Source organism: Gobius niger (assembly GCF_951799975.1).
Source record: "Gobius niger genome assembly, chromosome: 19".
Lineage (NCBI taxonomy): Eukaryota > Metazoa > Chordata > Actinopteri > Gobiiformes > Gobiidae > Gobius > Gobius niger.
The window spans coordinates 29645347-29660541 of record NC_136870.1 but is presented as its reverse complement, the minus strand read 5'-3'; the positions used below and the strand labels follow the sequence as shown (position 1 = coordinate 29660541).

At 47.7% G+C, this 15195-nt stretch overlaps 1 protein-coding gene across 2 annotated transcripts in view; it reads left to right on the top strand.

Moving 5' to 3' along the window:
- LOC306978221 (transcription factor COE3-like) overlaps nucleotides 1-9148 on the top strand; it is a 72724-nt gene extending 63576 nt beyond the window's left edge. For both annotated transcript variants that reach the window (XM_079576747.1, XM_079576746.1), the window contains exons 15-16: nucleotides 7416-7577; nucleotides 8906-9148. In XM_079576747.1, the coding sequence (XP_079432873.1) occupies nucleotides 7416-7577; nucleotides 8906-8937 (194 nt within the window). In that variant the 3' untranslated portion in view covers nucleotides 8938-9148. The remainder of the gene's footprint in view (nucleotides 1-7415; nucleotides 7578-8905) is intronic.
- Nucleotides 9149-15195: the final 6047 nt, after the last annotated feature.

Here is a 15195-nt window from a genome sequence, read left to right as displayed (position 1 = left end):
GTGAGTTACTCTGACCCTACAGTGAGTTACTCTGACTCTACAGTGAGTTACTCTGACCCTAAAGTGAGTTACTCTGACCCTACAGTGAGTTACTCTGACCCTACAGTGAGTTACTCTGACCCTACAGTGAGTTACTCTGACCCTACAGTGAGTTACTCTGACCCCACAGTGAGTTACTCTGACCCTACAGTGAGTTACTCTGACCTCACAGTGAGTTACTCTGACCCTACAGTGAGTTACTCTGACCCTACAGTGAGTTACTCTGACCCTACAGTGAGTTACTCTGACCCTACAGTGAGTTACTCTGACCCTACAGTGAGTTACTCTGACCCTACAGTGAGTTACTCTGACCCTACAGTGAGTTACTCTGACCCTACAGTGAGTTACTCTGACCCTACAGTGAGTTACTCTGACCCTACAGTGAGTTACTCTGACCTCACAGTGAGTTACTCTGACCCTACAGTGAGTTACTCTGACCCCACAGTGAGTTACTCTGACCTCTGACCCTACAGTGAGTTACTCTGACCCCACAGTGAGTTACTCTGACCCTCCAGTGAGTTACTCTGACCCCACAGTGAGTTACTCTGACCCTACAGTGAGTTACTCTGACCCTACAGTGAGTTACTCTGACCTCACAGTGAGTTACTCTGACCTCACAGTGAGTTACTCTGACCCTACAGTGAGTTACTCTGACCTCACAGTGAGTTACTCTGACCCTACAGTGAGTTACTCTGACCCTACAGTGAGTTACTCTGACCCCACAGTGAGTTACTCTGACCCCACAGTGAGTTACTCTGACCCTACAGTGAGTTACTCTGACTCTACAGTGAGTTACTCTGACTCTACAGTGAGTTACTCTGACTCTACAGTGAGTTACTCTGACCTCTGACCCTACAGTGAGTTACTCTGACTCTACAGTGAGTTACTCTGACCCTACAGTGAGTTACTCTGACCCTACAGTGAGTTACTCTGACCTCTGACCCTACAGTGAGTTACTCTGACCCTACAGTGAGTTACTCTGACCTCTGACCCTACAGTGAGTTACTCTGACCCTACAGTGAGTTACTCTGACCCTACAGTGAGTTACTCTGACTCTACAGTGAGTTACTCTGACTCTACAGTGAGTTACTCTGACTCTACAGTGAGTTACTCTGACCTCTGACCCTACAGTGAGTTACTCTGACTCTACAGTGAGTTACTCTGACCCTACAGTGAGTTACTCTGACCCTACAGTGAGTTACTCTGACCCTACAGTGAGTTACTCTGACCCTACAGTGAGTTACTCTGACTCTACAGTGAGTTACTCTGACCCTACAGTGAGTTACTCTGACCCTACAGTGAGTTACTCTGACTCTACAGTGAGTTACTCTGACCTCACAGTGAGTTACTCTGACTCTACAGTGAGTTACTCTGACTCTACAGTGAGTTACTCTGACCCTACAGTGAGTTACTCTGACCCTACAGTGAGTTACTCTGACCCTACAGTGAGTTACTCTGACCTCTGACCCTACAGTGAGTTACTCTGACTCTACAGTGAGTTACTCTGACCCTACAGTGAGTTACTCTGACCCTACAGTGAGTTACTCTGACCCTACAGTGAGTTACTCTGACCCTACAGTGAGTTACTCTGACCCTACAGTGAGTTACTCTGACCCTACAGTGAGTTACTCTGACTCTACAGTGAGTTACTCTGACCTCTGACCCTACAGTGAGTTACTCTGACCCTACAGTGAGTTACTCTGACCTCTGACCCTACAGTGAGTTACTCTGACTCTACAGTGAGTTACTCTGACCTCTGACCCTACAGTGAGTTTCTCTGACCTCTGACCCCACAGTGAGTTACTCTGACTCTACAGTGAGTTACTCTGACCTCTGACCCTACAGTGAGTTACTCTGACCTCTGACCCTACAGTGAGTTACTCTGACCCTACAGTGAGTTACTCTGACCCTACAGTGAGTTACTCTGACCCTACAGTGAGTTACTCTGACCCTACAGTGAGTTACTCTGACCCTACAGTGAGTTACTCTGACCCTACAGTGAGTTACTCTGACCCTACAGTGAGTTACTCTGACCCTACAGTGAGTTACTCTGACCCTACAGTGAGTTACTCTGACCCTACAGTGAGTTACTCTGACCCCACAGTGAGTTACTCTGACCCTACAGTGAGTTACTCTGACTCTACAGTGAGTTACTCTGACCTCTGACCCTACAGTGAGTTACTCTGACCCTACAGTGAGTTACTCTGACCCCACAGTGAGTTACTCTGACCCCACAGTGAGTTACTCTGACCCCACAGTGAGTTACTCTGACCCTACAGTGAGTTACTCTGACCCTACAGTGAGTTACTCTGACTCTACAGTGAGTTACTCTGACTCTACAGTGAGTTACTCTGACCTCTGACCCCACAGTGAGTTACTCTGACCCTACAGTGAGTTACTCTGACTCTACAGTGAGTTACTCTGACTCTACAGTGAGTTACTCTGACTCTACAGTGAGTTACTCTGACCCTACAGTGAGTTACTCTGACCCTACAGTGAGTTACTCTGACCTCTGACCCTACAGTGAGTTACTCTGACCCCACAGTGAGTTACTCTGACCTCTGACCCCACAGTGAGTTACTCTGACCCTACAGTGAGTTACTCTGACTCTACAGTGAGTTACTCTGACCTCTGACCCCACAGTGAGTTACTCTGACCCTACAGTGAGTTACTCTGACCTCACAGTGAGTTACTCTGACCCTACAGTGAGTTACTCTGACCCTACAGTGAGTTACTCTGACTCTACAGTGAGTTACTCTGACCCCAGTGAGTTACTCTGACCTCACAGTGAGTTACTCTGACCCTACAGTGAGTTACTCTGACCCTACAGTGAGTTACTCTGACCCCACAGTGAGTTACTCTGACCCTACAGTGAGTTACTCTGACCCTACAGTGAGTTACTCTGACTCTACAGTGAGTTACTCTGACCCTACAGTGAGTTACTCTGACCCTACAGTGAGTTACTCTGACCCCACAGTGAGTTACTCTGACCCCACAGTGAGTTACTCTGACCCTACAGTGAGTTACTCTGACCCTACAGTGAGTTACTCTGACCCTACAGTGAGTTACTCTGACCTCACAGTGAGTTACTCTGACCCTACAGTGAGTTACTCTGACCTACAGTGAGTTACTCTGACCTCTGACCCTACAGTGAGTTACTCTGACCTTACAGTGAGTTACTCTGACCTCTGACCCTACAGTGAGTTACTCTGACCCTACAGTGAGTTACTCTGACCCTACAGTGAGTTACTCTGACCCTACAGTGAGTTACTCTGACCCTACAGTGAGTTACTCTGACCCTACAGTGAGTTACTCTGACCTCACAGTGAGTTACTCTGACCTCTGACCCTACAGTGAGTTACTCTGACCTCTGACCATACAGTGAGTTACTCTGACCCCACAGTGAGTTACTCTGACCCTACAGTGAGTTACTCTGACCCTACAGTGAGTTACTCTGACCCCACAGTGAGTTACTCTGACCCTACAGTGAGTTACTCTGACCCTACAGTGAGTTACTCTGACCTCACAGTGAGTTACTCTGACCCTACAGTGAGTTACTCTGACCTCACAGTGAGTTACTCTGACCTTACAGTGAGTTACTCTGACCTTACAGTGAGTTACTCTGACCCCACAGTGAGTTACTCTGACTCTACAGTGAGTTACTCTGACTCTACAGTGAGTTACTCTGACTCTACAGTGAGTTACTCTGACCCTACAGTGAGTTACTCTGACTCTACAGTGAGTTACTCTGACCCTACAGTGAGTTACTCTGACTCTACAGTGAGTTACTCTGACCCCACAGTGAGTTACTCTGACCCCACAGTGAGTTACTCTGACCCTACAGTGAGTTACTCTGACCCTACAGTGAGTTACTCTGACCCTACAGTGAGTTACTCTGACCCACAGTGAGTTACTCTGACTCTACAGTGAGTTACTCTGACCCTACAGTGAGTTACTCTGACCTCACAGTGAGTTACTCTGACCCTACAGTGAGTTACTCTGACCCTACAGTGAGTTACTCTGACCCTACAGTGAGTTACTCTGACCCTACAGTGAGTTACTCTGACCCTACAGTGAGTTACTCTGACCCTACAGTGAGTTACTCTGACCCCACAGTGAGTTACTCTGACCATACAGTGAGTTACTCTGACCCCACAGTGAGTTACTCTGACCCTACAGTGAGTTACTCTGACCTCACAGTGAGTTACTCTGACCCTACAGTGAGTTACTCTGACCCCACAGTGAGTTACTCTGACCTCTGACCCTACAGTGAGTTACTCTGACCTCACAGTGAGTTACTCTGACCCTACAGTGAGTTACTCTGACCTCTGACCCTACAGTGAGTTACTCTGACCTCTGACCCTACAGTGAGTTACTCTGACCCTACAGTGAGTTACTCTGACCTCTGACCCTACAGTGAGTTACTCTGACCTCACAGTGAGTTACTCTGACCCTACAGTGAGTTACTCTGACCTCTGACCCTACAGTGAGTTACTCTGACCCTACAGTGAGTTACTCTGACTCTACAGTGAGTTACTCTGACCTCTGACCCTACAGTGAGTTACTCTGACCCTACAGTGAGTTACTCTGACCTCTGACCCTACAGTGAGTTACTCTGACCTCTGACCCTACAGTGAGTTACTCTGACCTCACAGTGAGTTACTCTGACCCTACAGTGAGTTACTCTGACCTCTGACCCTACAGTGAGTTACTCTGACTCTACAGTGAGTTACTCTGACCTCTGACCCTACAGTGAGTTACTCTGACCCTACAGTGAGTTACTCTGACCTCTGACCCTACAGTGAGTTACTCTGACCTCACAGTGAGTTACTCTGACCCTACAGTGAGTTACTCTGACCTCTGACCCTACAGTGAGTTACTCTGACCCTACAGTGAGTTACTCTGACCTCTGACCCTACAGTGAGTTACTCTGACTCTACAGTGAGTTACTCTGACCTCTGACCCTACAGTGAGTTACTCTGACCCTACAGTGAGTTACTCTGACCTCTGACCCTACAGTGAGTTACTCTGACCTCTGACCCTACAGTGAGTTACTCTGACCCTACAGTGAGTTACTCTGACCTCACAGTGAGTTACTCTGACCCCACAGTGAGTTACTCTGACCTCTGACCCTACAGTGAGTTACTCTGACCCTACAGTGAGTTACTCTGACCCTACAGTGAGTTACTCTGACCTCTGACCCTACAGTGAGTTACTCTGACCCTACAGTGAGTTACTCTGACCTCTGACCCTACAGTGAGTTACTCTGACCCTACAGTGAGTTACTCTGACCCCACAGTGAGTTACTCTGACCTCTGACCCTACAGTGAGTTACTCTGACCTCTGACCCTACAGTGAGTTACTCTGACCCTACAGTGAGTTACTCTGACCTCAGACCCTACAGTGAGTTACTCTGACCCTACAGTGAGTTACTCTGACTCTACAGTGAGTTACTCTGACCCTACAGTGAGTTACTCTGACTCTACAGTGAGTTACTCTGACCCTACAGTGAGTTACTCTGACTCTACAGTGAGTTACTCTGACCCCACAGTGAGTTACTCTGACCCTACAGTGAGTTACTCTGACCTTACAGTGAGTTACTCTGACCCTACAGTGAGTTACTCTGACCCTACAGTGAGTTACTCTGACCCTACAGTGAGTTACTCTGACCCTACAGTGAGTTACTCTGACCCTACAGTGAGTTACTCTGACCCTACAGTGAGTTACTCTGACCCTACAGTGAGTTACTCTGACCTCTGACCCTACAGTGAGTTACTCTGACCCTACAGTGAGTTACTCTGACCTCTGACCCCACAGTGAGTTACTCTGACCCCACAGTGAGTTACTCTGACCCCACAGTGAGTTACTCTGACCCTACAGTGAGTTACTCTGACCCCACAGTGAGTTACTCTGACCTCTGACCCTACAGTGAGTTACTCTGACCCTACAGTGAGTTACTCTGACCCTACAGTGAGTTACTCTGACCTCAGACCCTACAGTGAGTTACTCTGACCCTACAGTGAGTTACTCTGACTCTACAGTGAGTTACTCTGACCCTACAGTGAGTTACTCTGACTCTACAGTGAGTTACTCTGACCCTACAGTGAGTTACTCTGACTCTACAGTGAGTTACTCTGACCCCACAGTGAGTTACTCTGACCCTACAGTGAGTTACTCTGACCTTACAGTGAGTTACTCTGACCCTACAGTGAGTTACTCTGACCCTACAGTGAGTTACTCTGACCTCACAGTGAGTTACTCTGACCTCACAGTGAGTTACTCTGACCTCACAGTGAGTTACTCTGACCTTACAGTGAGTTACTCTGACCTCACAGTGAGTTACTCTGACCTCACAGTGAGTTACTCTGACCTCACAGTGAGTTACTCTGACCTCACAGTGAGTTACTCTGACCTTACAGTGAGTTACTCTGACCTTACAGTGAGTTACTCTGACTCTACAGTGAGTTACTCTGACCCTACAGTGAGTTACTCTGACCCTACAGTGAGTTACTCTGACTCTACAGTGAGTTACTCTGACCCTACAGTGAGTTACTCTGACTCTACAGTGAGTTACTCTGACCCCACAGTGAGTTACTCTGACCCTACAGTGAGTTACTCTGACTCTACAGTGAGTTACTCTGACCTTACAGTGAGTTACTCTGACTCTACAGTGAGTTACTCTGACCCTACAGTGAGTTACTCTGACTCTACAGTGAGTTACTCTGACCCTACAGTGAGTTACTCTGACTCTACAGTGAGTTACTCTGACCCCACAGTGAGTTACTCTGACCCTACAGTGAGTTACTCTGACCTTACAGTGAGTTACTCTGACCCTACAGTGAGTTACTCTGACCCTACAGTGAGTTACTCTGACCTCACAGTGAGTTACTCTGACCTCACAGTGAGTTACTCTGACCTCACAGTGAGTTACTCTGACCTTACAGTGAGTTACTCTGACCTTACAGTGAGTTACTCTGACCCCACAGTGAGTTACTCTGACCCTACAGTGAGTTACTCTGACCCTACAGTGAGTTACTCTGACCTCACAGTGAGTTACTCTGACCTTACAGTGAGTTACTCTGACCTTACAGTGAGTTACTCTGACCCCACAGTGAGTTACTCTGACCCTACAGTGAGTTACTCTGACCCTACAGTGAGTTACTCTGACCCCACAGTGAGTTACTCTGACCCTACAGTGAGTTACTCTGACCCTACAGTGAGTTACTCTGACCCTACAGTGAGTTACTCTGACCCTACAGTGAGTTACTCTGACCCTACAGTGAGTTACTCTGACCCCAGTTACTCTCCCCCTCCTCTCTCTGAAGGCTGAACTCTCCCCCTCCTCTCGGCTGAACTCTCCCCCTCCTCTCTCGCAGTGGCCCAGTCCTCCCCGATGAGTTCCTGTGGAGCTTCTCACGGAGTTTTCTCATTTTCCGTGAAGCAGAAAAGCGCCTTCGCTCCCGTCGTCAGGGCGACCGCCTCCCCCCCGCCCCCCCAGGGTTGCCCCGGCAACGGAGGCAACAGCAGCGCCATGCAAGGTACCGCCCACCCTCACAGTCCCCGCCCACAATCCGATATGTCAGCAAGGTCCCGCCCACCCTCACAGTCCCCGCCCACAATCCGACATGTCAGCAAGGTCCCGCCCACTCTCACAGTCCCCGCCCACAATCCGACATGTCAGCAAGGTACCGCCCACTCTCACAGTCCCCGCCCACAATCCGATATGTCAGCAAGGTACCGCCCACTCTCACAGTCCCCGCCCACAATCCGACATGTCAGCAAGGTACCGCCCACTCTCACAGTCCCCGCCCACAATCCGATATGTCAGCAAGGTACCGCCCACCCTCACAGTCCCCGCCCACAATCCGATATGTCAGCAAGGTACCGCCCACTCTCACAGTCCCCGCCCACAATCCGACATGTCAGCAAGGTACCGCCCACTCTCACAGTCCCCGCCCACAATCCGATATGTCAGCAAGGTACCGCCCACTCTCACAGGCACCGCCCACAATCCGATATGTCAGCAAGGTACCGCCCACTCTCACAGTCCCCGCCCACAATCCGACATGTCAGCAAGGTACCGCCCACCCTCACAGTCCCCGCCCACAATCCGATATGTCAGCAAGGTCCCGCCCACTCTCACAGTCCCCGCCCACAATCCGATATGTCAGCAAGGTACCGCCCACTCTCACAGTCCCCGCCCACAATCCGATATGTCAGCAAGGTACCGCCCACTCACAGTCCCCGCCCACAAGCCGACATTTTACAACAACATGTGTTGTTGCTTCATTCACACAAATGTAACTCATGTAAGTGAGTGATACAAACTCACAGCTGATCTTTGGGCTGTGTTTAAACGTGTGTTTAAACGTGTGTTTAAACGTGTGTTTGGGTACGTGTGAAGCATGATTTAGTTTTATTCTGCATAAAAACGACCAGTAAAACTATCCCTCACAAGTATTGAAGTATTGAAGTATTAAAGTATTGAAGTACTGAGATACTTGATGAAGTATTGATACTTGAACAGCACAAAGTTTTACGATTTGATACGATGTTTTGATCCAGCCTTAATATTTAAATCTGTAACAAGATCAATCCTGGTTCACTACAGATACTCCAGCATGTGTTTCAGCACCACGGACAGCTCTGTGCACACCTGAACACGCAGCTGAAACATGGAGCTGTCCATGGTGCTGAAATACGGTGCTGAAACACAGACCTGTCTGTGGTGCTGAAACACAGACCTGTCTGTGGAGCTGAAACACAGACCTGTCTGTGGAGCTGAAACACAGAGCTGTCTGTGGAGCTGAAACACAGACCTGTCTGTTGTGCTGAAACATTGACCCAGTGTCTCTCTCTCTTACAGCCATGTCCTCTCTGGTCGTGCCGCAGATGTGACCTCACTGCTCCCACTTCCACCGAACCGTCCACTCACATCACAGGCCCCGCCCCCGTCGGCCCAGTGCTGCGTCCCGATTGGCTGCCGTGAACGTCCGTCTCCGTCGTGTTCAGTGTCGTCTGTGATTTGCACTTTTTACAACAAAAGCACATGTTTATTATTGTTGATCTGTCGCCATGGAAACGCTTATGAGGAAACCGCGGTTCCCTTTGTCACACGAATAAAAGAAAGTGAAGTCTCTGAGTGTCGGGCTGAGTTCATCACGACGGGTTTGGTGTCCACGTGTAGCAGGAAAGAAACATCTAAACTTTACAGGGATTTTCCAGATCTGATTCTGACGGTTTCATGGAGCTTTGAAAAGAGCCGGATTATCTCAAAAACTGCTGCTTCAGAAATCTGCACATTTACAGGATGATGAGATGAGTCTGATCTCACACTGGTCACATTCAGCTCAGAAACACACTGAGCAGGAGAGACATGAAACAATAGGAAACACTGGTGACGACCAAAAGAACATCGAGTTTCTCTCCAATATCAAAGAACTGAGGGAAATTTGAGGAAAAAAATAGTAAAATTATGAAAAGAATGAAGATTAAAAATGAGGTTTTACATAAATGATTTTTTTTTTTACTAAGAACTAGTTAATTGAAAACTAAACTAGATCCAAACCTTTGGAACTAAAATGTCACAAAGAAAACCACGTTTAAACTGGACATTATTTAGATTTGATCAATTTTTATGAATAAAACGCCTCATTTTTATATAAATATAAAGTCATTAACCACAGGTCCACATTTCATTTTTTATTAATTTCAATCCTTTTGAATATTCTTTCATTTTTACAAAAAGTAATGCTGAAAAGAACAATCCTCGGACAATTGAAAAGGGGCACAAAGAAGAGAAACTTCTTGTGTGCCCCTTTCTCCAAAACAAACAACATTTACAAGAAACAGTCACAGTCACACAGTCACAAGGGCACGAATCACACACAAAATCTTCTTCTTTCATTTCCAGTTCATGTGATTTCATTATTGTTTCTTAAAGAGTCGTTTGAACCGATAAAGTTTTTAAAGTGTGTTTCATGGAGTTCCACAGCTGGACTCCAGCCGTCCACTCTGGTGCTTCTGGTGCTTCTGATGCTTCTGGTGCTCCTGGTGCTCCTGGTGCTCCTGGTCCTCCTGGTGCTCCTGGTGCTCCTGGTCCTCCTGGTGCTTCTGGTGCTCCTGGTGCTTCTGGTGCTTCTGATGCTTCTGGGGCTTCTGGTGCTTCTGGCAAAAGGAAAGTAAAGTAAAGTTTGTGAGTCTGATTTAAATGAGAAAAGTGTTTGAGACGTTTGTAGCTCCTTTCACAGACTTGGTCACAAAGTGCTTTACATGAGACAGTTGTACATTCACTCCACACTCGGTGTAAACTATGTTTGTAGCTTCAGCGCCCCCTGGGGGAGACTGTCAGAAGCGCTTTCACGACTACACACGTCTGACACCACCATACACTCACACACATCCTTCATCCTGGCCTATTGTGCATGTTTTTAGTGGTAGGGGAAACCGGAGAACCCGGAGGAAACCTACGCAGACACGGGGAGAACATGTAAACTCCACAGAAAGGCCCCGTCCTGGTGGGAATCGAACCCGGGACCTTCCAGCTGTGAAGCGAGAGCACTAACCACTGGTTATTGTTTCCCTGGACTTTCTGAACGGCTCTTATTCTTTCTTTACTAATGTTTTCAAAGGTTTCTATGACGACACACATTTCCCCAAACAATCAGACAGACGGGGCAATATTAATGTCAAGTGTTATGGCCTCAAAGTGTTTAAGTTATATTTCACTTTGCGAAGGATGAAGAGGACAGGACTGACCACTGGAGTCTCCACAGAGCTGAACACACGTATGTTCCTGATCATGTAAAGCGCTGCACATCACTGATCATCATATCATGGAAAACACATTTGAATTTATAACGCTTGAAATTGTGAACAAAAAATTTAAAAATGTACAAGTCGTGTGTGTTTATAGAACTCCAGATCCTCTGTTGATCTTATTCATCTTCAATGGAAACATTAATGAATTCAACGACAGCAAAAGATCAAAGAGTGTGTGGGGACTTAATGTAACTATATAATACTTCATATAAATGTACTCAATGCCTCGAAGTAAAGTAACGTGATCATGTTTCCAATGATCAGTAAACCACAGACACACACACTTTGATAATGTTTTCTCAAATAAAAGGGTGAAATAGTTGGAGGTCGACTGATCAGCCTCATAACTGATCTTCTCCCTGGTTTTGCTGTTTTCCAAAATCAACTGAATTCAAGAAATGAAACTGAGCCAAAATATGAAAATAAACGAAATATGACGCCACAATCACTGCAAAATTTGAAACGGGACCAAAGAAGAAACTGTTTACTGTGATCCCAATGAGGCAGAAGTTTCTGCGCAGATACAGTGATTTATTTAACCAACATTACCCGATGCAAAAAGCAAAATGAAGTAATAAACATGAGAAGAATCCATGGATAACGAAAGGATTAGAAAATGTTTATAAATGTCAGAACAGAAGAAGCAGAGAACAAATATAAAGAACAAATATAAAGTAATAAGTATCATAAGGAGCAGAAAAAAAGAACTTTCATCAATTATTAGAACAACAAAAGCAAAACATAAAAGGGACATGGACGGTGATTAATACAATTATAAAAGAAAAATCTGAAATGAGAAAACCAAACTCTAAACCATCCAAGAAACTGCAGATGTTTAAATAATGACTTTGTGAATGTGGGTTTTAACCATTGACCAACACGGGGACAATATAAACCCAGGTATTACTGTTTATGAACTCGCTTTATCTGAATCCTAAAACTGGTTAGTAAATTTACATCGAAAACATCCAAAGATGTAAATGAAATAGACATGAAATTATCTATAGCACAGCCTTTAGCATTTATATGTAATCAGTCATTTAAAACTGGGATATTTCCAGAAGGAAAGTTATTCCAATATTCAAAAATGGAGACAAGCGCTCGTTCCCAAACTATAAACCTATTTCAAAACTAACCCAAGAAAAAGTGTTTGTTCTGAGACTAGATAAATATATAGAAAAAATAAACTTCTGAGTGACATCAATATGGATTCAGAAAAATCCTTCCACCTCGATGTCTGTAATGGACTTAATAGAGAAAATATCCGCAGCAACTGAAGCAAAACAAAACACTGTAGGTATTTGTATTGATCTGAAGAAGGTTTTCGATACTTTAGATCATGATGTGCTTTACCAAAACTAGAGAAATATGGATTTCGAGGACCAGCTCATACACGGTTATTTAGGAAATCGGTATCAATATGTTCAAATAAATGATATACAATCTAACATGTTGAAAGTAAGCGGTGGAATTCCACAGGGATCCATCCTTGGACCTAGATTATTTGTTGTCTATATAAATGATCTACGTAATGTGTGAAAAAGGCTCAGGTCTGTTTAGTTTGATGACACCGCCTTGTACAGTTCTGGTGACGATTAAACCAGCTCCTAAATGTGGAGAGAGAGTTACATAAACTCAAAGTCTGGTTTGATTTTAATAAACTGTCTTTAAATATAAAGAAAACAAAAAGTATGATTTTCTCGAACTGAAAGATTTACAGCCAAGTTAACCTGATGCTCAACAATCTGCCTTTAGAACCAGTTCATGAAAACACATTGATCCTGATCTAAATCTGAAGTCACAGATTAATAATATCAGAATGAAATTATCCAAAGCAATAGTGATATTATATAAACCAGATATATTTTAAACAAAGAGAGCTTAATATATAAAACTCATTAATCATGCCGTACATCACTTATTGTTTAGAAATTTGGGGAAAAACCTATAAATCAAACACTAAAAAAGGCAATAAGACTCATCACATTCTCAACCTACAACTAACCCTAACCAACCAACCCCCAACCCAACAACCCACCCACCAACCCATCCCCTGTTCATGAACCTGCAAACATTGAAATTCTATGATTTAGTAGATTTGTATAAAATAAAAATGAAAGTAAAAACTAACCTTGTGTCACAAACAGAACCTGTTCCGTCAGACGGAGCCGCTCTGAGCTCAGAGATGTTTGAGATTCTGTTTCCATTAAAGGATCTCTGGAACGAGAGGATCTCACATCATGTCCCTCTGTGTGAATGTGTAAAAGTATTATACTGGAGAAATACCTTCTCTCTGTTTACTAGTGTGTTTAAGACTGTCAACTTACTGAAATATATATATATAATAAAAATATATATATAATAAAAATATATATATAATAAAAATATATATATAATAAAAATATATATATAATAAAATAAAATCCTTTTGAATGTCTGATGTTAGAAGGTTTAACAAAAACACGAGCTGTAAGTTTAAAAAGACAAGAGTAAATTAGCTTCAGCCTTTTCGGCCATTTTGTTTGTTCTGTTATAAAGAACTTCACTCAACCTAAAACATGTACAACGGTCGCCCGGCTCTGACAGACTCATTCGCTCGGAGCAAAGACAAAGCGGCGGCTGGAGGAGGGGGAAGAGCCGTTACCGTGGAAACAGGGGCCCCCGGGGACCGAGACGCCAGACCATTTCACCGGCCCCTAATACGATCTCACACACAAGGAGACACCGGCACGTTTACCCGGCAGAGGGGCCCCCGGGAGCCCTCCTCCCCCCCCCCACACACACACGCCCCCCCCTCACACACACACACACACACACACACACACACACACACACACACACACACACACACACACACACACACACACACACACACACACACACACACACACACAGCCCCCCCCCCCCTCACACACACACGCCCCCCCCCTCACACACAGCAGCACATCTGTATTTATTTCTGACCCACATACATTATCACTCAGACTCACAGTGGGGCCCCGGGGACCACGCTCTGCCAGGGCCGCTCCAACACTCAGAGAGAGGGGGGCCCTGGACCGTCATCACAGAGGGGGGGGGGCCCCTGGACCATCATCACAGAGGGGGGGGCCCTGGACCGTCATCACAGAGGGGGGCCCCTGGACCGTCATCACAGAGGGGGGGGGGCCCTGGACCGTCATCACAGAGGGGAGGGCCCTGGACCGTCATCACAGAGGGGGGGGCCCTGGACCGTCATCACAGAGGGGGGGGGCCTGGACCGTCATCACAGAGGGAGGGGCCCTGGACCGTCATCACAGAGGGGGGGGCCCTGGACCGTCATCACAGAGGGGAGGCCCCTGGACCGTCATCACAGAGGGGGGGGCCCTGGACCGTCATCACAGAGGGGAGGGCCCTGGACCGTCATCACAGGGGGGGGGGCCGTGGACCGTCATCACAGAGGGGGGGGCCCTGGACCGTCATCACAGGGGGGGGGGCCGTGGACTGTCATCACAGAGGGGGGGCCCTGGACCGTCATCACAGGGGGGGGGGCCGTGGACCGTCATCACAGAGGGGGGGCCCTGGACCGTCATCACAGAGGGGGGGGCCGTGGACCGTCATCACAGAGGGAGGGGCCCTGGACCGTCATCACAGAGGGGGGGCCCTGGACCGTCATCACAGGGGGGGGGCCCTGGACCGTCATCACAGAGGGGGGGGCCCTGGACCGTCATCACAGGGGGGGGGGCCGTGGACCGTCATCACAGAGGGGGGGGGCCCTGGACCGTCATCACAGGGGGGGGGGCCGTGGACCGTCATCACAGAGGGGGGGGCCGTGGACCGTCATCACAGAGGGGGGGGCCCTGGACCGTCATCACAGAGGGGGGGGCCGTGGACTGTCATCACAGAGGGGGGGGCCCTGGACCGTCATCACAGAGGGGGGGGCCCTGGACCGTCATCACAGAGGGAGGGCCCTGGACCGTCATCACAGGGGGGGGGGCCCTGGACCGTCATCACAGAGGGGGGGGCCCTGGACCGTCATCACAGAGGGGGGGGCCCTGGACCGTCATCACAGAGGGGGGGGCCGTGGACCGTCATCACAGAGGGGGGCCCTGGACCGTCATCACAGAGGGGGGGGCCCTGGACCGTCATCACAGGGGGGGGGGCCCTGGACCGTCATCACAGAGGGGGGGGCCGTGGACCGTCATCACAGAGGGGGGGGCCCTGGACCGTCATCACAGAGGGGGGGGCCGTGGACCGTCATCACAGAGGGGGGGGCCCTGGACCGTCATCACAGAGGGGGGGGCCCTGGACCGTCATCACAGGGGGGGGGGCCCTGGACCGTCATCACAGAGGGGGGGG